The 26,526-nt window shown below is 42.7% G+C and overlaps 2 protein-coding genes across 5 annotated transcripts; both read right to left on the bottom strand.

The window, feature by feature from the left end:
• Positions 1 to 4,309: 4,309 nt before the first annotated feature.
• Positions 4,310 to 13,678, bottom strand: caprin2 (caprin family member 2). 4 transcript variants are annotated; one of them, XM_072672477.1, is made up of 21 exons: positions 13,460 to 13,678; positions 12,336 to 12,585; positions 12,165 to 12,227; positions 11,991 to 12,077; positions 11,646 to 11,884; positions 11,314 to 11,396; positions 10,993 to 11,127; positions 10,872 to 10,912; positions 10,203 to 10,460; positions 10,029 to 10,070; positions 9,825 to 9,950; positions 8,162 to 8,243; positions 7,833 to 7,885; positions 7,631 to 7,744; positions 7,112 to 7,201; positions 6,865 to 6,984; positions 6,618 to 6,786; positions 6,267 to 6,455; positions 6,014 to 6,111; positions 5,861 to 5,927; positions 4,310 to 5,497 (listed from the first exon to the last, which is right to left on the bottom strand). In XM_072672477.1, exons 1-21 carry the CDS (start codon positions 13,519 to 13,521, stop codon positions 4,932 to 4,934), a joined length of 2,934 nt encoding a protein of 977 aa, XP_072528578.1. In that variant the 5' UTR covers positions 13,522 to 13,678; the 3' UTR covers positions 4,310 to 4,931. The 4 variants fall into 4 exon arrangements, with proteins under 4 accessions (XP_072528578.1, XP_072528579.1, XP_072528580.1 ...); XM_072672478.1 differs by having other exon boundaries at positions 4,310 to 5,494; XM_072672479.1 differs by having other exon boundaries at positions 6,865 to 6,936.
• Positions 13,679 to 16,203: 2,525 nt separating this feature from the next.
• On the bottom strand, positions 16,204 to 26,316 carry sinhcaf (SIN3-HDAC complex associated factor). The gene is made up of 6 exons (XM_072672476.1): positions 26,186 to 26,316; positions 21,996 to 22,123; positions 21,573 to 21,672; positions 20,549 to 20,672; positions 19,849 to 19,999; positions 16,204 to 19,434 (listed from the first exon to the last, which is right to left on the bottom strand). The coding sequence occupies exons 2-6, from the start codon at positions 22,121 to 22,123 to the stop codon at positions 19,170 to 19,172; spliced, it is 768 nt and encodes a 255-aa protein (XP_072528577.1). The 5' UTR covers positions 26,186 to 26,316; the 3' UTR covers positions 16,204 to 19,169.
• Between the last annotated feature and the right edge of the window lie 210 nt (positions 26,317 to 26,526).

The following is a 26,526-nucleotide window of genomic DNA, read 5'->3' as shown; positions in this document are numbered from 1 at the left end:
GATGTTTTCCTCAGACAGAAGGGTCATGGTAAACCAGCACACAGTTGTTCTGACCATCCTGATGGGGTGGGCTCTTCCCGGATGAGAGCACCCCCTATACGCAGGTCAGATTAGTGCTGTGAAAATGCTGTAAATCATATGCTGTGGCCTTCAAAACTCTCTAGCACCATCATCAAAACACCAGTCACCAAACTATCCTTCCATTCAATCATATTCTTGTTCGCTTCTTATGTGTGCTCTAAATTTACTATTTATTAGAGCATTATTTGCTCTAATAGTCAGTTCACATAAAAGAGGAAAACTCAAAACTTTTCACGATCAGAAAGAGACCAGGGCAAGGATTGAACCCACAACTTCAGGCCCCTGGAGCTGTGTAGCACACACACTAACTGCTGCTAAACTGGGCCTCCTCAGTTTTTGCAGGTGGATTCATAGAGAGTTAGAACCTTGTGCTAAATCATTAAGTGTAGATGCATAATAACATCCATATTAGATACGTTCCTAAATTCAGCCATGTCACTCCACTGCTGCGTTCCCTTCACTGGCTTCCTGTAGCTGCTGCCCATATCAAATTCAAAACCCTGACACTGGCCTACAAAGCCAAGAAAGGACCAGCCCCTCCATACTGGCAATAGTCAAAAGCCGATCCGCACTTCAAGTACGGCTCGGCTCGGCTCGACCCGCCATCCATCAAAATCCATGGAAGACAAGCGTCCAGGCATTTTTCTGTCCTGCACCAAAGTGGTGGAACAAGCTTCCCCTGGGTGTCCGAACAGCCAAGTTGCTTGTGGTCTTCAAACGCAGACTGAAGACCCTCCTCTTCCGAGAATACTTGGACGACTAGCAGAGTACTATGGTCACCTTATTGACTTGTGTTTAGTTATGTCTAAAGCTTATAGGTATCTTTGAATTATTAGTATTATTCTAACTAGCTGAGGTTTTTCTTGGGTAAATAGCAAAGCACTTTTGTAAGTCGCTCTGGATAAGAGCGTCTGCTAAATGCCTTAAATGTAAATGTAAATGTACTGCATATATATATACATATGGACAACAGTGTGCATATATGTGCTACAGTATACATACGGTACATGTCTGTAGTATTGTTGTATGGTCACCAGAATTGCCCCCTTCATTTTTTTATTTTTTGGTGTTCAGCAGGAATCACTAACTAGGACCAAATGTTTTGTGTCTTCATAATTTTAACCCTTTCTTAATGGCTGGATCGACAGCATCTTTGTGAAAAAACTGGGCATAAACTATGTGTTTCCCTTGGTTGTCGAGTCTGTCTGATTTCCTTTAACTGTCTACAAAAAGTCACATTCTTTTCTTGAACCCCAAATTTGTGATTCTGGGCTAAATATGAAAAAGGTTTGTTTGTTATGTTGGAGGTACAGCCCACCACCAACGGGGGCTAGATGTGAGGGATGATAAGGGTTTGGGAACAGGTGTGGCCATATGGCTGAAGGAGCTCTTCCCTTTGATGATTGTGTGCAGAAGCATAAAAGGTCCCCCTGAATCGCCCCTTTGTGCAGTGTTGCCTGCTGTTGCAAAGACACAAGGTACATGGCTTGAATCTCTAAAGTGTACTTCAGAGGCTGCCTCATGTATACGCCTGATTGCATGCTCTTCCAATGAATTATGCCGTTGCTTTTGACTGCAATCCTTTATCAATCAACACATAAGGTCATGACCTCATGACCCTATGACAAGACAAGTTTTCTTTCTTTGCATGTCTTGATGGCTGCCAGTGGTTTACCACAACTGAACTGCATGTCGGTATGGCTTGCCGTAGTTCACTGGTGTAGAATAACGTGATTTAATCTGAAATAGAAGGTGATTTAATCTGAAATAGAAGGTCCATCATATAGGTGTCAGAATATGCATGTAGGTAGGTGACATTGGTTGATTTATATACCCGCCACTTTCTCAGAGCCGTGTTTCACCTGTCTGGCTAGCGTTAGCTAATGGCCTTTTCAGCCTTGATTCCATATTCTCACTGTAGTTGTTGCGTTTAGCCTGTGAAGGCTTTTGCTAGTGGTCTTCCGGTTCCGGTGCGCTGTAGAATGGCCGCACTGGGTAAGAGCTCTACTTGTCTCATTAATGTACATATCAAAGAATTTCTACAAATCCCTTCTGTCTTTGTAAATTCTGTATTTTGTGTATATTTTGTATGTATTTAATATGTTTATATAATTTTATAAAAACATATAAATGTTTATATAACTTTATTTTTAATAAGTATGTATACAGTTTGTCCTCCTATAGAGCATAAACCTGAGCCTCATCACAAGCATTTCAATGCATAAATGCCCTGACATGTTGTGCAGATGACAAAAACTTGAAACTTGAACTTGTGTGTAAATTCGGGGGTGTGAGTTAAGACAGTACGGGGGTTACAGGGGTAAAGAAGGCTGGATTTTCTTTTCAATCAAGAGACACAGTGTTCGAAGGGCATGGTATGTCACTTACATGTCCGAACTCTCGCTATTAAACTATGCCAGCTTGTCCTTCTAGGGCATCTAATTAAAATAAAAAGGCACAGACACAATGAGATGGCTTGAAAGTAAAGGTAGAAACTACACAAAACCATTCTAGCCCATTACAGTGGAATATCAGGGGAAGCATTAGGTATGGCAGAAAAATAGCATACTGGTGTAGCTAGATTTAACAGTAACTTAAATAAGCCAAACACATTGTATTTATGTGTGTGTGTGTGTGTGTGCTCGCCTTCTGGACAGCCATGTTAAACTATTGGCAACACCAAGTGGAGCACAGTTTAGATTGGAAGAGCTTGATAATGCTGCCCTCTGGTGACATTATTCAACTATGGCAACGATCCAAGCTTAAATGACTTCAGTTTAGTAAACAAACATCCTACCAGCATTTAAACCTTAAATCTGTAGATTAAGCTTTGATATATGTTAGCAAATTATAAGGAAAACATAGCAGGTAGTTGTCAGAAATATGGATCATAAGCAAGCCATAATGCACCATAGGCTTTTAAGCCTGAAATACCCAGACACCCCCAGGAATATGTGAAAACACCACCACCCTTATAGTTACTTTTTACTTAGCATTACTGTACAATGAGCTGGTTTTCAGTAATATAGCATCTATTTTATATAAAAAAAAAAATACTTTAGCAATTTATTAGGAAGACCCGTACATCTACCAATTTATGGAATAATCTAATCAGCCAATTGTGGGTCATCAAAGCAGTGCATGAAAAGATGGCAATGCGGCCTATAAGAATGGAGAAAATGTGATCTGGCGTGCTCGTTGGTGCTGATCTCCTGGGATTTTTGGCAGACAGTCTCAAGTTCTCAGAATGACAATAGATTTAACTGAGCAGTGGTTTAACAGAAAAGGCCAGATTGGTTGGAAAGCACAAAAAGGATACAGTAACAGCAGAAAAGCATCTCAGAATGCAAAACCATAAGCCTTGAGGCTGGTGGGCCACAATGGGTTCAAATTGGTCAGGCAAATGCAGAAAGCAGAGATTGCAGTGGGCACCTGCTTATCTAAACTGGACCCTTGAAGGGGCTCTTTCTTGATTTCTGCAGATGCACACAGATTGTGTGAGGAGTTCGCGTTAACAGCATGACTCAACCAGTCTTTAGTTAACAGACCAGTGGTATAAATGGTGTGGCCACAGACTGAGAAGGAGATGTACTTCCACAGACCATTTGTGACCACAAATACCTAAGTTCTAATGGCTGGTTCCAGTAGGACAATGCGCCATGTTTCAAAGCAACAGCAGTCTCAAACTGGGTTCATGCACAGGACCAAGAGTTTGGCACTCTGCAGTAGTCTTCCCAGTTATAAGACAAAAGAACATTTTTGGGGCATGGGATAATGTCAGCTTTGGGGCTTGCAGATTGGGTAATCCTGCAAATATTAAGCAGAATCACAAAAGGATAGTTTCCAAAATACTAATTCTTGCTTTGTTAGATAATAAACATAAAAAAAATAAAAAATAAAAAATAAAAAAAAAAACAACAAACAACTACCTAGTCTTAGTATAGCATTTCTATTAAAGAGCTCAGTGAGGGTTTACCTATTAAAAGATGAATGTTTGAGCTCCCAAGTACAAGGTCTCCTTAATCTTTAAAGGCAAAGAAAACTGATCGAGCCCAACAAAACCTATTAGTTCAGCACATAAAACACTGCCTTTCTGTACTGTGGCCAATTTAAAACCAGACTGAATCATGCATTAGTTCCTTTTCAGTAATATATGCAGTCAGTCAACATCTACAAGCAGACTGTTTAAGGACGCTACAAACAAGCCAGCACAAGGGGAAACTGCACAACATCTTTTATTCAGGCACAAGGAAGGACAATTAGTTGGTTTACCTTATTGGCAAATCAGTGTTCAAGTCATTCTTCGCACAGTCACAAAAGTCTCCTTTTAAAGTGCTTGACATGTCAAGTATTATCAGATAACTACATTCATGTAAGCAATTCAAGTGCTCCGTAATCAGAAAAGAAAAAGGCACCAGTCGCAGACATGGCTTCACACATATGGCTCAAACTCTGCATCTGAAATGAGCAAACCAGTTCTGGGCAGTTAGGAAACCCTCAGCACTGAAACACAGCCGCATCCAACACATTAATGAACTTACGTTCATGAATTAATAAACATAAGGTGCTGCCACATCCAGGTAATACTTTGTGCAATAAGTATGTAGCATGAAACCTTTCAGTAACTGTAAAAATAGAATATTACCATGTAAACAATGCCCAAGAGCAACACACACGAAGTGTCTAAACATGAGAGCTAAGACTAGCTAACAGACAGGAACTCTTAGCATGCATCTGCAGGTTCACCATACAGACTTAAAGTGCAATAAGCGCAATGTAACCAGTGGGCCAGACGGAGCCGGACTGGCCTCCCCACTGTGTGTGCCAATGTAGCAGAGATCGGAGGACACTCAGTCCTGGTAGAGCAGAAAGCCTGAGAAGGTGCTGTACTTCCAACTGCTGCCATAGATAGCGCCACGGTGAAGACGCAGCCACACCTGGTCGCCATGGTACAGCTGAAGAACTGCATGGTTGCTGGCAGTCTCGTGGTCAGGTGCTCCGTCGTTGGCATAGGCAGACACCATCACCTCCTCATTGCGCATAAGGTTGATGTAGAGAGGCACGTTGACTGCCAGCTTGAGGATGTGGAATATGAAGACATAAGTGCCGGCAGCTGGGCACGAAAAACGTCCGGATGGCGCATCAAAGACTTCTCCTAGGTTGCTGTGCAGCAGATCGAAGGCAATCGGTTGATCAAGTGTGCCAGGGGCAAAATTGGCGGTGCGGGCAGCTGAGAAGGCCACACGGAGCTGCTGAGACACTGGGTAGACATGGACAGGCAGCAGGGTATGTGCACCCTGACTAGCCATTGGCACTTCCATGGGTGAGATGGAGAGGGAGTCACCATGTCCAGAGTCCAGCAGGTATGCCCCATCCCGGTCTGGACTGCTCACCTGAGAGGAGTCACTCCAACCTGCTGCAACAGCAGAGGAAAAAAAAAAAAAAAAAAGTGAGCATGGAGAGTGAGCGGCAGAAAAGGAGTCATGGAAAAATAATGGCATCAGTTTAAGCATTTACATAAAGAATTTTGCAGAGTGCCTGGAGGTACCTCTTTTAAGGTAAAAAAATGCTACAATTTCATTTCGATGGTACACCGACTTGCAATTGAGAGTGTGGCTTCTTGGTCTTTGCCACCATGTACCTGGAACACTCTTACTGCACTATGTGACTGTTGGAGCATGGGTGGGAACTGCATATTCATGAGTAACTCATGTAAAAACCTGTAAAATAAGTGAATTACACTCCAGGGAAAGCACAAAAATAAGCTAATTAGACATACCAGCGGAGCTGTTCCTCTGAGCTGCAGTCCCTCCAGGCCGTTTATGGCTCAGATGATACCCGTTTTCCTAACAAATATCATGAACATTTAAAAATCAGCTTTGAGTGGACAGTAGACAGTGGACTTAGACTAAGAAAGCATGTGGTGTCTTACCCTTGAGTTGTACAGCAATGATCCAGGATCCCGGTGGGTCTGGGTAATGTAGCCTCCACCAGGGGTTCGCATATTTACTCTGAGGACCTCATAACCACCTGCCAATTAAGTGTAGAAGAGAGGAGGTGGTGGTGGTTACAATCAGATTTCTACAGTGGTGCAAAAAAGGCACCAAACAACCTTAACACAGAAAAGAACAAACCGATGATCACAGGCCAAATTAAAACTGGCTGTGAAAGAGCAGGGAAGGTACCTCTGGAGGTCCCTGGTGAGCGGTAGGAGTGTGGAAGTCCCCTGCCACCACGTGCCGTACCTCTGAGTGTGCTACGGGAGTAATAGGGCTGGCTGATGCTGGACTGAGGTTGTGGTGCAGAGGAGGGACCAGGAGATGAAAAAACTTGACTGGTAGCACTGATCTCACTCTCTGATAAATATGCGCTCTCTGAAAATAGAAGAGATGTTTACAGTATCTGGAGCTCACCCCAGTTGGGAAATTTATATTATGCTTGTATTTCAGCTTTATAAAAAGACTCAGCAGCTCAGTAACTCTGCTGTGAATGAAAATGGCCCATGTGGGCAAGTTTGCTTGAAGTATGCGAGTTACCCATCTGCAGGTCATCTTGGGGCAGGCTGAATTCAGGTGGTGTCTGTGTGCTGGCAGTAGTGTAGCTCAGGGTGCTTGCTGTACTGTAGCTCAGACACATGGACCCTGAAAAGCCACTTTCAGACTTCAGCTCTGAAGTCACTGTTACAGGAGCCTCCCCACTGAACACCTGGCTCAGAGAGGAGATAGTCAGCACAAAATAAAATGTACAGGCTTTGAATGAAGACTGGCTTGTGTGTACACTCACAGAATGCATGTTGTCAAAGGGAGAAGCATTCGCCATGGTGAGGGATCGCCTGCTGGGTGGGGTAGTGAAGGTCTGTGCTGAGACAGGAGTTGGCATTTCTCCATTACAAAGCTTTCCTGTCTGTCGGTCATACACACCATGTTAGGTAGTCAGAATGAGTGGGGCTACTGAAGATGCAGAGCAAGCTAGATTTACACTGCTCATTAAAAGGCAAGGACAGATGCGTTTAATGTCTGAGCATACAGACCGGTTTGGAATTCTTGTCCTCCAGAGGTAGAGAGATGGTGGACTCTCTGCGGTAAAGGGGTGGAGAGGTGAAGTCCTTCTCTGGTTTGGCCTGTAATTCACAGCAGACAGTTAAACATACATGTGCGTTTTAAATCCCACAAATATCTAGTTTTTAAAGTGCTCGATCATACCAAATATCCCATTAGGAATTAAACCAGGAAGTTAAGAGAATAAACCCCAAGGCCATTTTAACAGGGTTTAATATGCTGCCATGCCATTTCCAGAATTCCATTCCATTGTGGGTTCATTTAGAGTTTAATAGACCACTAAGCTATGGCTTCTGAGTAAATGAGACCACTGGAGAGCTGAAACTGTCCATCCTATTGTAAACAAAAACCGGCCATATAATTTAATATGATCCAAGAGCCAGACCAACAAGGTAAAAAGGGTTCATGTTGATTCCAGGCTGACTAAAAGACCGGAGCTGCATATTAATTTGAATAACCACCCCATCAAACTTTAGATTACATGAACTTACATTTGGGGTATCACCAGTGCATAGTGACAAATTGCTGCTGTCTAAAGTCTGACCACCATTGGCCAGATGGCCTTTGTCATCTCCAGAGACCAGACGGACATGCAGTGGAGTTGACTGGCAAAAAGACAACAGGACAAATGACAATATGAGCAAAGAGTAAAGTTTACATGAGCACTTGCACAGAACAATTTGGTCAGCTTACATGTTGGGTTTGAGGCAGAAGGTCAGCAGGGGTTTTCTTCTGCTCTCTCTGTGCTGAATGATAAAGACATGATCTTCAGACTTCACATCTTGAGAAAAAGTAACCTTTTTTAAATAAATACCATACCACTGCAAATGGTGTAGAAATTAGTAAAGTCACACAGCCTGAAACTGTATTGTTAATGCAGGTTGCAATTTCTTCTACAGCACTACCTGTACCATCTTACAACAAACTGCACACCCAGAAATTTGTCCAGATGACTGGAAGAGTATTTTGATGAACCCAGTGACAAATGGAAAGTTAATTTTACTAATGAGGAGAATTATTACCAAGAGGACTAGATCCAGGGGACAGACGAAGCCTCCTGGACCGGCCATCAGTGGGAGAGGACTCTCCATCCAGCAAAGAGTCCTAATTTGGGGGGGATAAACAGAATTTAAGATGCTTTCTAACAGCAACAAGGTATGGTTAAAAGAGCATATGGCAGGAACGACGCTCACAGACAACTAATTAGCACCACAGGTGTCTACAAACTTGTAATCTGTCAGTGAGCATATATATATATATATATATATATATATATATATATATATATATATATATATATATATATATATATATATATATATATATATATATTTTAAAGGTAAAGGTTATAAGACCATCTCCAAGCAGCTTGATGTTCCTGCGACCACAGTTGCACATATTCCGAAATCTATGATCCATGGGACGGTAGCCAACCTCCCTGGACATGCCCGCAGGAGAAATTGATGACAAATCAAATAGACAGATAATTCGAGTGGTAACAAGAGCCCAGAGATTAAAGGTGAACTTCAAGCTCAAGGAACATCAGTGTCAGATCGCACCATCTGACGTCGTTTGAGTCAAAGTGGACTTCATGGGAGACGACCAAGGAGGACAAAAATTAAAAAAGCCAGACTGGAATTTGCCAAACTACATGTTGACAAGCCCCAAAGCTTCTGAGAGAATGTCCTATGGACAGATGAGACAAATTTGGAACAAGGCACATCAGCTCTATGTTCAGATGAAAAAATAAAGCATATCAAGAAGAGAACACTGTCCCTACTGTGAAACATTGAGGAGGCTGTTCTGTGCTGGGGCTGCTTCGCTGCATCTGGCACAGGGTGTCTTAATTCTGTGCAGGGTACAATGAAATCTCAAGACCATCAAGGGATTCTAGAGAGAAAATGTGCTGCCCAGTGTCAGCCATTCTTCTGTGTTTTTAGCTGTGTTTTGGGTCATTATCCTGTTGCAAGACCTGCAACCGAGACCAAGCTTTCTAAGAGGTAAACATTGGACTATTCTGAAGTGGCCTTCTATGAGCCCTGACCTAAATCCTATTGGGAATCTTTGGAAGGAGCTGAAACATGCCTTCTGGAAAAGGCACCCTTCAAACCTGAGACAACTGGAGCAGTTTGCTCATGAGGGGTGGGCCAAAATACCTGCCGAGAGGTGCAGAAGTCTCACTCACCGTTACAGGAATCGTTTGATTGCAGTGATTGCCTCAAAAGGTTGTGCAACAAAATATCAAGTTAAGGGTACCATAATTTTTGTCCAGGCCTGTTTCTTGATTTTTTGGTTTTATTTTTATAATTTTGTTGACGCATGGTTAAAAAGAAACATCTTTTTTTATAGCATTTATTTATTATTACTTTTGTCAGATTCAAGTTATTTCTGTGACCATTGTGGGGTTTTCTTTCATTAACCGAGGGGTACCAACAATTTTGTCCACGTGTGTATGACAATTCACACTGGGTATACATATACAGTGAAACACACTGGGACTTAAGGCATACTGAATCAGGGATCTCTAAGAACTTTGATGAATCAAGATGCCCAGTATCCAGGGGAAAATTTTATATATTATATTATATATATTATATTATATATATATATATAAATATAAATGTTAAACCCCACAATCTAGAGCAGATAAGATGCTAATGAAGAACTAACATTGTTGATCCATACCTGTATGAAGCTAAAGGATCCTGTGATCTGATCCATCAGGTGGTCCAGCTGCTGTCTGCGTAGCGTGGGATCCTTGGCAAGGGAGGACGGGGAGTTGAATACCTCCACTGGGACAACGTCACCATCCTATTGAAACAGGATGGCATGTTGGTGGATGCAAACACCTGAAAAATGCATTTTAACAGTAAAAAGACCACCACTCACACACTTGGAGCCCTGACTTCCTTTATTTTTCCTCTGCCGTTTCTAGGAAACAAAAAGCAAAGGAGCCAATGAGATTTTTGCTCAGGTTAACAAGCAACACTTCAACCCAAACCTGGATGACCGAATACAAATAAGAACAAATTCCTGCATACAAGAGCACAGGGCAGTAATCACCTGTTTGGGGTCAGCAGCAGGCCTCTTCACTGTAACTGGGGTTTTTGGTATAAATCCTGCAGCCCCTTTCCAAGGTTTCTGTAACACTGACTGGGAAGATGCTGGGGCATCAGAAAACTCCATGTCCCAAGAGTCTGGAGGTTCCCGTTCCTTTAGGGCCAAAAATTCTGCCTTCCAATTTGGTGGCGGCACATCCTCCTCTTCTTCCTGACTATGCCCAGGGAGGTCTGCCTCAGGTAGGTAGCGTCTGTTTAGAAACTGGCATCATTCAGAAGTTACTGACCTGCTTGATTTACTCTGTACTCATTAACTAGGCTAAAAAGGCAAATATGCTGTACTGCACAAATCAGACTACCCTTTTTTGTTCTAGACAAACCACCATGTGCCTGATAAACCACAAGCCCTGCCAGCACCAAGAGAAGGGCTTCTTTCACATCAGAAGAATTAACCAACTTTCACCTAATGGCCATTTTGACAGAACAGGGCATAAAAGGAAGGGTGCTCACATTTGAGCAGCACTGTAGCCCTCATTTGAAGTTGCATCTTACTGTAACACCAATTTGCTTGCAAGTCTCGATGTGAATTGTAAACCAAAACCAAGCACAAACCAGCTCAAAGCACCCTTGGAACATGGCATGATGTCTACATTCTACATCAAGTCGTTCTTACCTTTTGTGAAGGCACTTCATTCGCGTTCAATCGGACCAGTGCTGAAAAAGATCATACGTGATCATGGCACAAGTCAACTACTGTATCCAGTTCAGTAAGGGTCAGCAAGTCTGATCCTTACCAGGAAGACTGCAGGGTGAGGAAGCATCAGGCTTCAGGTTGTCAGTACACCCACTTGTGTGTTTTGGAGGAGCTGGGATGTGATCAAAGAACCCACAGTCCACCAGTCTCAGCAGCTTCTCCTTGAAAAGCTTATCTTAGGGAGAAAAAGCATAGAACAAACCAAAAGCATTAAAAATGGATTAAGGTGAAGCTGAAGCTACATTGCACCCATTGTCCAAGCTTTAATAATATATATATATATATATATATATATATATATATATATATATATATATAAAGTTAGCCAACATTACACACAAAACACCCAATGGAAACTCACATGTTGCACCAGCAACTGGTTTGTCTTTCCCTTCCAGCAGGTCCAAGTAAACAAAAGAGGCCTGTTCCATCTGATCCTCTAAACTAGGGGACAAAGACAGCCAGCTTTAGAATCAGCAGTGTCATCGGAACATGATTAAAAGTGGCAGATGTAATGAAGTGTGATGAGAGCCACAAAACAAACCATTGTTTTACACAGCAAGGTCAAACGGATCTTCCGTTATAGCTGTTCAAGTAATTTTCCCCCATTCAGCATTTACCCCATCAATACATCTGATCATGGCTTGGAAGTTAAGCAGTCTCCTCAAGACCCACTTAATGCCTCCTACAAACCTTATTCCCGCATCCCTCTTGCATCCTAGTAACAAAGCCAAGTCCAGCAGTTTCTCCACTTCCTGCGTGGACAAGAATTTAGCATGCTCTCGCGCGTTGCAGAAGCTTCTCCTGACATCATCTCTCTGAAGACTGCGGAGGACATACTGCACCTGCAGCACCATGCTCAACCGCCTCTGCTCCATCTCCGCCTTGAGAGTCTGCTCATGGCGCACGGCCTTCTTTTGGGCCTTTAGGAGCTGCCACACAACAGCCAACACACAAACAAATCTGCAGAAGTCGTCTCACATCTCCAGTTTTCATGTGCAAACATCAAGAAACCAGACATTTGAGAGCAGTTCTTACATCTTGAGTGAGAGCACACAGGGTCGTCTGCAGGTCTCTGGCAAATTTAAGGTTGTGGACCACTTCTTCATACCTCCCCACTGCATCCTGGCACAGCAAACATCTACATTACTGCCACAAAAGCAAAGCTATGCAAATAACAAAATATTTCAAACATGAAAAACAAAAAGTTACCATTTGATCTTGGTTCAGCATCTCCCCTTCCTTTAGTCGTAGTTTGTAGCCTTCCAGCTTCAGCTGCAAAGGACACATGTAAGCAGCAGTTAACCGCAATGCCACAACATCCAGCACTTCCAAACCAACGTGGGTGAGCATGCAAACACACGGACACCCAAACACCCCCACCTTCTTCTTCTCAATGTTGCGAATCTTATGCCGGAGACAGATGAGGCCCTCCTCGATGTAGGTGTCATAGCCGTGATAGATACTGGCAGAGGGGTTGAGGGCGAGCTGCAGGGCTGTGAAGGCTTGTGGTGAGTCCGACGCAAGGCTGCCATCCTGCTCAACATCTCTTTCCTCAAGGAGCTCTGGGGAACCCAGGGCACCCAAGGCCTGAGATGGAGATGGGGACAGGAGAACCATGGTTCGAGTCTCTCTAGAGCAGAGGAAGGGACGCATGAGGACATGATTATGGAGGACACTCCAAGATAGCAACCACTGGGTGTAGCAAAAGGATATGAACAATTGTTCATTTTTTCATATCCAAGACCCTCCAGCCACAAGAGTAACACAGCATTAGACAACATGCCCAGGCCATGCTGGAGCTAACCAGCAGAGACTGACACAGACCTTTCTGAAGGTAGCCACTAGCACCACATGCTAAAAGCCTGGACTTTGGCCACCTCGCACCATGACAGTGCATTTAACGCTAAAAGCAAGAACAGCACAGGCACTCAGGGCTAGAGAAGGCCTAAAGAAACACGAATAAAGAGACATAAGACCACAACCAGCTAAACAAAGTCATACCAACTTGGTTCACTGTCCTTTTTCCACCCACCTAGAGCTTCCATCAGCTAGACACCCACATACCTTCAACAGCTTACACGAGGGCTGCACCGCATGACACACACACACACACACACACACACACACACACACACACACCTTCCAGTGGCTCTGACTAAGCAATTCTGAGAGACTTCCCCACACACACACACACACACACACACACACACACACACGCCCCTCTGCTGTTTTCCAGAAGCATCCCAATCAAAGTGAAGCCACACACACACACACACACACACACACACACACACACACACACACACACACACACACAGCCTGAACAACACGGTCACATCATACAGCTGGAAATTAGCCACACGAGCCCAATGTGCTGACTACAGCTGCCAACCCTGAAGCAGCAGCAGCAACATGCATGCATGCATGTGAGGGGGTGAGGTAAATCACACACACACACACACACACACACACACACACACACACACACACACACACAGACTGACCTCATGCGCTCCTCTGGGCGTGAACGTGGCGTTTCCAGCCGCACTGACTGCAGGTCACTCATTCACAGTGAGGAGGAGGGGAGGGGGAGAAAAGGCCGAGCCCGTCCTTGGTGGGGTGGGAAACCGCGCGCGCGCGCACACACGCACTCGGCAGTTGTTTCGGAGAGGCCAAACGTGAGGCGCCTCTCACCTTTTTATGCGCTTCATCAGCGCCAGGCAGGCAGCTGCCACAGCAATCATGACGTCAGCACGCAGGGAAGGGAGGGGGGGGCACGCGCGCGCTCGCGCTCGCTCCCTCGCTCGCTCGCTCGCTCACAGAGAGAACGATAGAGAGAGAGAGAGAGAGAGAGAGAGAGACGAAAATGAGAAATTCCAGCCCTAATCAAACGAGAGGCTCACCCTTGACTCGCGTGTTTTGGGAGTTCATACCCTGCTGTGCAGATCAATGTGTCAATTATGTTATTTAGAAAAAAAAAAACACACATATTTGTATTTATTCACCTTTACATTTATGGCATCATGTGACACAGGCAGGCCAATGTGCCGTTAGGAGTCTTGCCCAAGGGCCTTTGTTGTTGTACTGTGGTACAAACCCTGGTCTGCCACAGTGATGGCGGGTCACCCACTGCTCTACCCCAACCGGCTGCAGTATACTAAGGCATGCACAAGTCTAAGCACCAATAATCCAAAGAGCAGAAAGTTGAAGAAAGTTCTGCACTATTTGTAACAACCGGCCTTTGGGGATATTCCATTGTAGATTTTGAGTCTGCGGTGTGTTTAAGATCATTATCCTGCTGTAGAAATTCTGCACCCTTCATCAGTCCACAGGACCTGTTTAGGAAGTGCATCAGGATTCTTCCATGTATTTGTGCAATCTTGAAAATTCCACCGCAGATTCCAGATTTTCTTCCTGGGGGTCTTTCGTGGTTGCATTAGCCGTTCTGTCAGTAAGCTTTCTTGCTCTTCCAGGCCACAGCTTCTCCACTGTTCTGCTGTTTCTTAATTACACTTAATACACAAGTATCTGCGGTTGGTGTGGCGCAACAGATAACACCACTATCTGCTCCTGAGCTTCCACAGCATGTGGGAGACTGGGGTTCGATTCCCGGTCTGTGTGACTGTGGTGCTGTGCTACTCCAATAAGAGTCCTTGGGCAAGACTCCTAACACTGCATTGGCCCACCTCTGTAATACGAGTAACCTTGTAAGTCGCTCTGGATAAGAGCGACTTACAAATGCCATAAATGTAAATGAATGCTTTGCTATCTTCATATCGCCTTGTCTTGCTTTGTTAGCATCTATCATTTTCATTTTCACAGTGCTAAACAGCTTAGAGATTAAATTAGAGGAGTCCATGACTGCTAATTCAGGTCTGAGAGCTTGGTAGAAGTTACCTAAGGCCTTAGTCGCTAAGGGTGCACAATCTTTTACATGGAGCTCCTGTCTTTTCTCTCATTTAAAAATTTTGCAAAAAAAAAAAAAAAAGAATACACAAATCTTGAAAATTACTACATCACAGCTAAACTGTGGTATGCCATTGTAATGCATTATGCATATATATTATTGTGCCCAATATCATTGTCCCTTGCTGCCCCGAGACATTCCATGAATCTGTTCAAATCCATCAGAACCTGATTTAACCTAATGAAGCATTGACTTACTGGGCTACTGGGCTTCCTCAACTGGAGGTTAATGGTTAAATGAAAAACACATTGAGAGAGTCTACTAAAATCACTGCTTTTTATATGTATATGAATTTTTAGGTTACATTAATACTATTTGTTTATTATACTTTATTATTTTGTTATTCTAAAGATATATTTTTTTCTCTACACATTGTTTCAACGTGCTTTCTGACACTGTGTGATTTCAGTACATATAACACACTCTGTGTGCAATATGAAGCAATGGTTTCTTGAACTTCCATCCTTCAGGACTATAGGCCTCTCGACAGCCTGTCCTAAACCTGTCCTCCAGATCTGGAGCAATGAATGAAGCCTGCAACTACAAAACGTGGATCAGTCAGGCAGTGCCAAAACATAGAAGTTGCTGGAGCATTCACTACCAACTCACCCCTTCTGCAGCTAACAGCCACAGTTAGCTATTTAGACATGCTGATACTTCTTTTCCAACATGTCCAGTCAAATGATCTACTGAAATAAGGTGACCAGAGATCAATGGAGACACACAGGCGTCCATCGTAGTTAGGATGTTGTGGCCGAGGGAGTTCAAGTGTGACCGTGTGTGTGTGTGTGTTTGAGGGTAGAAGGGAGTTAAATATCTGTAAAATGACTATATTAATGAACAGTGATACATAAACAAGAAATATAAATTTTTCACGGCCCAAAAAGAGGATATGTCCAGGAAAAAGAGGACGCATGGTCAGCCTAGCTAAAATAGAGCCTCAAACGCATGTCAGAACTTCCTCTTGGGAGAACATTTGGGAGTATGAACTCCTCTGGACATTAAGGAATCTCTTGATGGACTCTCTCTCTAAAGCACTGACCAAGCAGATACCTATCACATGTGCTGAGGATGGCCTCTCATAACCTCTCAGATGTTAAATATCCTGACGATCAGTTGCCACAACTGTAATCAAGAGAGAGGGATGGGTGTTCATTAGAGAGGACTGTTCACTTACAAGGTATTGTGAAATGCCCCACCATATTCCAGTATGTATCATCAACTGTAAACTCTCGCCTGTTGAACGGAGACGATACACAAAACCACAACACGACCTGTGGGAACGTCACAAGCTACATTTATTGAGGAACAAGTAAAAAGTAGAGTATGTAAAAAAATACAAAACCTGCTTCATATATTTTCTAATAAGGTCAATACAAAGTGCATAGCTACCATACATGCCTGTAGAGTACGACGCCTAAGGGACTACGCTGAAGGAAAATAACAGGTATATTTTGGGCATGATTTTACCTGAAGGAAAAGAATAACGATAATATACAGTTATATTCAGCATATTCCTAAACATTTTGCAAAAAAAAAAGGGAAAGTAAAGCCATACTGGGATGAGGTTGAAATGGTAAATCTGTGTGAAAAAATCATGAGTTTCAGAAACCCACAAGAGATTAAAAAAAAACATGGCAAGTGTTGCAAATAAATATAAAATAAATAATACACAAAGTGAATATCATACCACTCAGTTCATTATCGTATTTACAAAGAGTGAAGTAGTATACTGTGACAGATGTAGACATAGAGAACCTGTAGAGAACTTACAGCTCCACATATTCGCCGTGGCGGCTGAAAAGCTTGTAGAGATCAACTCGTGTCATTCTGTAATAAATCAGTGTCCAACAGAGCTGCCAGCACCAATCCAAACACTGGTTTACAAACAGAAAATGAGCACAGACAAAAACGGTCAGTCTAGATGTAGAAAAGCTGTAGCCACTGCTGTAACTGAGAGTTTCTGTGGAGGAATTAAGGTATTTCACTAAAGAAAAAGTCCCAGTGAACGGCCAGGCCTTATTCATCACACCAGTAACAAAATACCAGTTACAAACAGTCCGTTCAACAAATACTCAGACTCAAAAAACTGTGACATAAAGACTTAGTACTGGAATATGCTGAAGGTGTGCTAATGATGAAGCCTACTCTATAGTGCCATCTGTTGGAATGCAAAGGAAATTCATGCAGGTTGTACATATTTCACCAGGACTGATTATAAATTGAACAGGATTACAGGTCTACCTGGGTATATAAAAAAAATCTTACAGTAATAAAAAGTAAAAGCCGTTACAAGGACTGAACCTTTCAGGAATTGTTGATACAGAATATAGAAATTAACGTTTTTTTAAAAAGAAGACAATAACAAGAATAAACAAGTATCTAATTACACACAAAAGACCCCAAAATATTTTTAATCCTTACAAAACATTAGAAAACTGTGAAACATTGTTGTCAGTGTAGTACACACATTTGCAGAAAAGCCAGGAGGTACTGTTTGTGAAACTGAGTGTAATCGGTAAAAGAATAAATAGAACACAAATTTGTATCGAATTCAAAATCATAATTTTAACATGACTGACTAAACTACCGGAGACGTGTCCTAGTCCACATTTAAAACAAACAAGCAAACAAACAAAAAAGATTCGATATCTCAGAACTCATTTTTGTCATTTTCTTTTTTTGTTTTTATCTACAAAAATATAGATATTTCTTATTAGAGCTGTATCAAAACCTGCCCAAAAGATCAGATAAAGCAAATAAAAATAATCTGGAACTCTTTAGAAGGCCATGCAATTTTCATGCAGATTCTCTTTAGGACAATGGCTTGCTTCGCTTTCATCATGCATGACGTGGATATTGCTGAAAATGTACAGCTCTGAATATTTACATTAGTACATGAGCGTGGTTCCAGAAAACCTTGCAGAGGTTTAGGGGTTTTTTTTCTTTTCTGTTTTTAGTTTTTTTTGTTGTTTTTTTGTGTTTTTTTTTTGTTTTGTTTTTTTGGTTGGTCTTGCTTAGTTTGTCTCAGCAGCACAGTAACACTGAGGGAGAACATGTGCATGTGCAGTGAAACACTGACTTGAGATCAGTTTTGCTGACTGGCCAACAACGTCTGAGGTCAGAACGAAAGAGAGAGAACTTTTGCTGAAATCAGCGCTCAAGTTCCAAGTCTAATGGACCAAAAAGAGGGAGAGAGAGAGAGAAATACAGAAAAAAAAGCAATCGAGATAGATGTGGCTACCTTACACTACAGCCCCTTTCACACATGCACTTTTATTCTGGGATTCCTCAGAAATGAAACGGAGCATGGAAGTCCAGGGGAAGCTGATGTGGTACAAAACCTAGTACAATATCCAGATAAAAAAAGGGTCATGTGTAAACAGAAGTCCAGATTACAACCACTAAAGTGGAACAATTCTGAGACACTTCTGTTTTTTCACAGTTTAGCTATGTGAGTGGAAAAAATGTTTTTTAAAAAATGATTGTATTTTGTACATGGTTCTAGATAGAAGCCACAGAACAATTTCAGTTTTTTTAGAGAGAACGAAATTGGGGGAGTGTACCAGGTTTTGGGTGTGAAAAGGGCTTATAGCTCAACCTATTGCAAGAACAAAAAAGAAGGCAGCATCTTACACCTACATAATATGAGCTTTTCATGACAACTAATAAAAATCAACATAACAATTTATAAAGGCTTATTCCAATAAGCAAGTTGTTACAACATTTTCTGAGATGAAATCAAATCACAATGAACACAAGCAGCCTTTGTAACACCTGAATAAGCATGGAATAAGCCTTGTTAAATCATTATGTAGGTTTGCGTCAGTTCTCTTATATAAATACCAAATAGCCTATGAAACGCAAGGTGTTACCAAGTAAACAAATATCTTTACATTAAGAAAAGTAAAAAAAAGAGGAAAAAAACAAATCAATTTGTCTAGCAAGGGATGCAGTGTAAAACAAAAATGAATCAAATTAGGCCTGAATGGTATGAAACAAACATTACATACATTAAAATAAAACAAACACAATCAGCAGACTCACAGCAAGGGAAGCCCACCCCACCCGCATTAAACAAAACAAACAAAACCACTCGGTTAAAACGGTTAGACAAGGTTCCAGCTGCTCTTGGATTGAAGGCAATCTGAGAGGAGTTCTTTAAGAGTGCCAGAAGACAACAGTAGCCCCCAAACCCTCAAAGGCTTCCTTAGAATGCCGAATCAGTTCTCTGGGAGATGGGGCCATCACCACACCTCTACATCCTCTGCCTCCGTTTTGACAGGCACAGGGGGGGAAAGGGATGGGGCAAGTGGAGAGGCCAGTGGGCTCTCAACAGCCTGCCCCTCCTCTTTCACCAGGTCCACATCTTCTTCCTCCGGTTCATCCTCCTCTTCCTCTTCTTCTTGCTCCTGCGCCTGTTTCTTCTGACAGCAAGGCTTGAAGAGATGGGGATCGATCAACACTTCTCCGAAGCGGCCTTTGTAGATGATGCCGCAGCACACCCGCTGCCTAGAGATGGTAAACACAAAGCTGGTGTAAGCCAATCGTCTTTGAGCAATGCCACAGAACAGAGGTCTATAAATCTAGACATTGAACCCAGTTTCCAGTCCTGGACTAGGTGTAACTCTACATGGCCAATCAGTTACATTAACTGTTCCCTTAACTTTCAGTGAGAACAAATCCAGAACTGGAAACTGATTCAAGATTCAGATTGGATTAACTCGGCCATAGAAGAGCCACAGTTTGAGAGTGTGGAGAACTTTTAAATTACAAACATTAAACATTAAAAACTATAAATGATTATATAAAGTAACAATTATGCTGTTATGACCGTGAGAAATAGACATCTCAGTCCAAAGTAGATTTGCAGCCTGCAGCTTCCAGTTTCTAATAGCTTAAGGGGTAAAGTCTCAAAAAAAGCACCTCTTCCAGTATGTCAGGTCCAGGAAAGAAAAGACCGGTGATCGGGTGGAGCCAGGAGTGAGCTCGGAGTCAGAGCCCTCGTCTGATTGGTTACTGTAGCTGGGAGATTGGGCGGGACTGGCACTGGAGGTAGTGCTGTGTGCATCAGAGTCTGTAATCAGAGAGAGCATTCAGGACTTAGTTCTTAACTCTTATCTCATCAGCAGTTTTGCAAAATTACATGCAGCGGTTTTCCAGAACACACAAAGATGCACTGTAAAAATGTGTAATGGGCCAGAAGTTGATTTTTACATATTTGTCAATACAATGACAAATATGTAAAGGACCACCTTGTTTTGTGTCAACATATTTCTTTGAATTGACTAAGTATAAATAAATGAATATGAATAAATTCTGATACCAAATAACTGATCTTATTTTCAAAAAAACTCTATTAGCACTGACACACTGAAACATGATTAGCCTCTGTTAGCATCTGACATACAGTCTTATACAAAAGTTTGGGCGCTTTTTAAATAAGTAAGTGTTCTCTGTAGAATAACTTATTTTTAATTACAAAATCAAAACCATACTCCAAAACAAACCATCTCAGCAGGAGTGGGCAAACTTGCATAAGGCTGTATATCTAACTGTCTTTGATGGCATTAATTCAACTCTAAAAGGAAGACATGGTTAATACACAAAAGAGAAGTCTACTTACTGTTTCTTTTCAGTTCGTTCTGCACTCTGCAAATTTGACTAGGCCTGATTCTCCTGGAGAGAGACTTGACCTTCTTGGACTTCACCGTCATCTTCAAGCTGGGTCCACCTCGTGCATCCACCACCTGTAGAATACCACAAACCAGAGATGGCCAAATCAGTTATACAGTGTGTATTCTGAACAATCAGGTCATCAGTGAGGCACGATTTGAGGAAATGCCATCTTCCAATTAAAAAAAAAAAAAACTAAAAACAATTTCCCCCTGACCATCCCCTTTTAATACAATGCCGCATTTTCACTGTTATACATTTAGTTCCATACACACATTTACACACTAAGTTCCTATGGATGTATCCAACATTTTTCATGTCAAACAAACAAGCACATCTTCAGAAGAGCTGGTTATGTAAAAGCTTTAGTTTTCTTTTCAATGGTCCTGTGTTTGCTTCAGCACTGCAATATCCATAAACACCAGCTATTTTCTAAGTAGCGTTAACCAGTGAAAGATGGTTTGTAGTTAATGAAACTGGTAAAAATAATATGAATAAATGGCACATACACTGAACATGAATTCTTGGATGAGATTTGCCTACTTTGCAGTTGCCTCTAACTTTTGATGTAGCTTTTTTCATGTTATTCAAATAGGCAACGGATTTTTATGCAATATGATCAACTAATTAAAGAGCAAATATTTATGTTGTGCTTTGCTAATAGAAAGTTACTGAAAATGTGTGAGTGTGCTTCATGTGTTCACTTGCCTCCAGACAGTGTGAACTTTGGTTTAAAACAAAGGCCTGATCAAATCTGCCGCAATTGGAATTGTCCATAAAATGAATGATCAGTGCATCCCTTATTTAAATAGAAACAGTTTAATCACAATGTATATTTAGATTTTTATCTACCCCATTGTTATATTAACATATATGTTATAAGATTCAATCACTGCCTAACAGTGTGGGATAATCATGGTTATAATAAGACTGTGAGCTCCTGTGTGGGTAATGCCTGCATGCTGGGAACTTACATGATTCCAGTTCTTTTTGGATCCAACAGGAAGCTTCTTCCAGCGTTTAACCAGCAGCACACAAGCATTGCAAATTTCACCAGAGCGGGTTTCGCCAAGCCTGCAGGAACAGACCACAATGTTTACAAGAAAAAAAAAGCTTTTAACCTAGATAGATACTTCTCCTAAGGGATAAAACCAAAGCCACATACACTTAGTCAACAAATGACATGCCTTCCACTGAAACACCTTTACATAAACATGCATTGTATTATGGCTTCCCGGGGGGCATGTACAATAAAGGTTTATTAGACTTACACAACTCAATCAGTACTGCACATAATACACATATAATCAAATGTCTGAATTATACATTAGTCAGCCGACAGCCTAACGCTATCATGTAATAACACAGGAACAGGAATTTATTTCTTTTTTGCTCACCCGAAGCAGCTTTGGAAGTCTCTCTCATAGCGTTTACTGTCTGTGAAGCGTGAGCTGGAAGACTTTGCCCTGCAGATACAGCAGCCGTCCAGACTGCGGTACATCTTCGGCTTATGAAAGCCAAACATCTACAAACATAAGGGTGAGATAAGCAATAGTGGAACTGCAGAAGCTGTGACAATAAATCAGTACAGTTTAATCACTGCAGGCCTGGTGTGCAGCCAATTCAAAGGAAATCAGTATAATGGATCAGCCTTTTTTCTTGCAGACTCAGCAATTTGAGTCTTATACGCAACGCATCTTGCATGTAATATGTTCGATAGGTATTTACTAATCTAGGATTAAGTTTGGAATAATTTCACGTGTAGTGGTGGAACAACGACTTCTGCTATGGTTCCAGATACTTTGAATTGAACTGCACTGAATGTCAAAAGAAGTGTTACTTTAATATTTTCCCTAATACAATATTGCATTTCATGTACAATGAGGACTAGAAGCCTGAGACCACATTTTAACCTGGAAATAAGCCTGTTAAATAAGTTTAATAAGTTTCAGAACTTAACACATTAACACATAGGAAGAAATATTCAAGATCTGACACTATTTCTAGATCTATATTCAAATGTTTTTCCTTTTCTGTTTTCACTCAAATTATGCTGCTCATCATTGACGAAAAAACGTTTTAATTAAATTTAAATTAAATGAGAAATGAATGCAACAATGAAGCATTTTCATCAGTGCTTTCACACTTTTGGACCCACTGCACATTCAATAGAAAACTCCTACTGATATGTTGTTTATAAATTCAAATTCTAATCTAGAACTAACTACTTGCTTTACAATTGACCTAGACTGAAATTTGTGTAATATTTAGCCATCCAAATTCTTCATGTATGAGGACTAATGGCAGTGTCATGCTACTGTAAAGGCTTATGTCTGGGTTGTCTCTTTTGGTAGTTGGCTAATTTATCTATTTTTAAACCAAATAAATTGTGTTCTTTTTTTATTCAAAGATGGGGAAAGGGTGGCTTACACGCACAAGAAAATTACGTTACAGCAACAGTAAGTGGAGAACATACACTGATCAGCAATGACATTAAAACCACTGACAGGTGAAGGGAACGCTGACTGTCAATATCATTGACCTGTCAATAGGGTGGAATATATTAGGCAATGAGTGAACAGTCCATTATTGAAGCTGTTGAAAGCAGGACAAATGGGTGAGCATAAGGATCTGAATGACTTTGAGAAGGGCCGAATGGGCTGAATGACTTTGAGAAGCTGTGATGGCACGACAACTGGGTCAAAGGATCTCCAAAGGAAAGGCAATCAGTGAACTGGTGACGGGGCCATGTCTAGGCTCCAGATACCACAGGACACCTTCAGATGTCTTGTGGAGTTCATATCTCAAGGGGTCAGAACCGTTTTGGCGGCACAAGGGGAACATGCATAATATTGGGCAATTTTAATGTTATGGCAGATGTGTTGGTGTTGGTAATATAATAGACCAATAACCAATAAATTTTATATGACAAATGAGTTTGTCTAGGACCTTTTTCCTGAACCAAGTGATTTGCTTTAGCTCCTTAAACCTTGTACCTAAGCCCACACTTTAGTTTTCCATCCCTGAAACTGCAGTACTCTCATAATTAACATGAGTTTCACAGAGCCTATAATAGAACCCTGTGGGACTCCACACATTTTTTTGTGTTATAACAGAATAATAAACTTTGGGTTCGACAGGTTAAGGAAGAGATACTGCAGTGACATTAGAAAAAATATAGCAGCTAACTGAACGCAAGATTTTACAGGGGTCATTTTTCTTTTCTATCCTACCAAACTCAAGTCTCGCAGTTGAACCGTGCTTTATTTTTAAACCAATTTTATGGAGAACGCTAGGCAATGAAATGGCTCTGTGAGTGCTTGAATTCAGTGTTTAAGAGGTTTAAGTGTAGTGTTTCTCTGGTGCAAAAACTTAACGTGGTTAAAAAAGTGAAGAAAGTCTGCCATGCAAAATCTACAGAAGCAATAAAACATGCCTTGGCTGATCCACTCCATCTGATGAGCTAAAGGTTCAAAAATGTAAGTCAGATTTTTCAGTGAACCATTCTTTAAAAGTAGACTTTTGACTAATCTCCAGAACAGTACAGTCTCATAAAATCATTCACACTGAGGGAGACGGAGACAGGACCTAGACAGTTGCAGTGATTTGAGGCAGTGTCGGTCTGTAGTCAAGCTGAGGGTCTTCAGTGCTGTAGCTAAGGCTGGACTTACATAAGAGAGAGGGGGGGGGGGGGATATCTGTTTGAGACTGAAGAAGGCTTCAGAGGCTGAAGAACTAACAGTGGGCTCTTACTGGACCACTTCATTACCGCGAGTCCAGTGTTTACAAAAAGCTCACTTAAAAAAGTTTATAATGCAGGGAATACTAATAACACCCTCCGTGAGATCCCCCTTGTGTAATGACGTTTTTATAACCGTATTCTACAGGAATAAAGGCATGGGTTTCTCCTCGGGACTCGGCCGGGCTCCACTCCGTCTCCTTCTGCTGCCTCTGACGTAGTTAGCTCAAACATGGCCACGCTTCTCTGAGGGAAGGAGGGACTCCGAACTGGAGCACCAGACCACACGAGCAGCGGCCCCGCACAAACCGACCAAAACACCCCCAACCCTTCAGTTTACCCCCCCTGGGTTCCTTCAGGCTGCAGAACCGTACGCGGAGAGCGCCGAGACGTGTTCTAGAGCCGAGGAACCAGCGCTAGCTAACAGTAGCAGCCTCGTCGCGGAAGCATGGCGCGCGCGTACACACAGACACACGCGAGCGCGAGCGTGCGCACGCTATAGCGCCACACGGCGAATATCACCCCGCACGCTCACAGCTCAGCCCCCAAACACATGAGTAAAAGACTCAGGTTCAGGCTGAAAGAGAACGCCGCGCGATGAAAGGCGAAGGTGGTCGTCTCGCTGTGTGTGTGTGTGTGTGTGTGTGTGGTTCCTGTGCTGAGCTGCTCTTTGTTTTCCAGGCAGCAGCTCTCCCTCAGTCCGCCTGGCCGCGCCATCAGCACCTCAGCTCGGCTTCAGCGCAGCGACGCAGCGGCGCACCGCTGAGGGAGCGGGACGGTGACGGTGGAGCCTCGGTGCGCTGCTTTTATAATAAAACTAACATACAGCTTCTCAAACTCCACCAGTGTGTGTCTAAATACGGTGTAGGAACCTCGACGTCCATCAAACTCAAAGTCAAGTTTATGATCATGATGATTTAAGGTATAAGCAGCACTTAAACGGTTGAATTGTTGTTGTGATTATTATTATTATTGCAGTGCAGCTCCGCGCGCGGTCACCTGCTCTGGTAGATCATGAATGCGGGCTGACCGATGATCAAAATGCAGGTTTGTTTTGAAGCACACCCACCTACAGAGGAGTAGGTGTGTGAGACCACACACACACACACACACACACACACACACACACACGCATGCAGCAAGAAGTCGGACAGTTGGGCGCTGCACCAAGCCAACCTTACAGCCCAAACCGTTCAGAAACGAGCTACCTGTGTCCTAATCCCACTTTTAATCACCTAACTGTGCATAAAGTGCTGAACAGCCGAGCTCTCGGGCTGTATGTGGGACAAGTTGATGGCCGCTCGTGGTAAACTAGGCTACTACGCACGTAACTCGCCGCGATGGAAACCCCGACGATGCATTTAAAGGGACGAAGTAGCTCTCGAAAAAACAACATGCCCAACAGCCAATCCCCGCGCCAAATATAGGCAGTGCAGTAAGACAAGAAGCAAAAATGTCGAGCTCGGAGGGTCAAAAGTCAGTTAGCTAACAGCAAGAGACGTGCGCGCCTTAAAATGGCATGCAGTGTATGGCGAGCAGCGCACGTGCCCGATGCGCACAAAACCCGAGACACCGCGAGCACTTCGCTAAACACCGCAAACAAGCAGCAGAAGTGGCTTTCTCCGGTTACCGACGCGTTTCTGACTAATGCGGTCCCGTGGAGTTGGGTCTCGCATTGTCACACTCAAACTTATTTAGGGGGCCTCGCTCGCTCTCTCTCTCTCTCTATCGCTTTCCCTCTCGCGCTCTCTTTCTCTCTCGCTCGCTCGCTCGCTCTCTCTATCTGTGGATGCACTGGCAAGCGCCACTCAGCGCGCGCTTACTTCGCAAAAAAAGTGTCCCTCTTACCTCGGCTGTCTCGGACACACGGCGGTCACAGTCAAACGGACAGGGAAGACAGAGAATTGAACTCGCTCCAAACGTTAGTCATAAAACAATGCGCCACTGCCAAGCACGCCGCTCCGTCCTGCCCGTCTCACTTTCTGTCTGCCCGTAGTAAAGTGTGTGCGCATGCGCCGCGCGCCGGCCTCCATTTTCTGAATTTCTTCAATCAACCTCGTTTGCATGCGCCGCTGACGTTGCGCCGCGTCCACGTTCTTATTGTCCATATATGGAAGAGAAAATTACGCGGGAAACGAGGGCGGGTCCCGTTGCTAGGACACGCAGCGTTTCAAATCTGTGCGCTGCGA

Source organism: Salminus brasiliensis, chromosome 2, assembly GCF_030463535.1.
Source record: "Salminus brasiliensis chromosome 2, fSalBra1.hap2, whole genome shotgun sequence".
Taxonomy (NCBI): domain Eukaryota; kingdom Metazoa; phylum Chordata; class Actinopteri; order Characiformes; family Bryconidae; genus Salminus; species Salminus brasiliensis.
The sequence above is the reverse complement of the archived record's forward strand: the minus strand, read 5'-3'. Positions and strand labels throughout refer to the sequence as shown.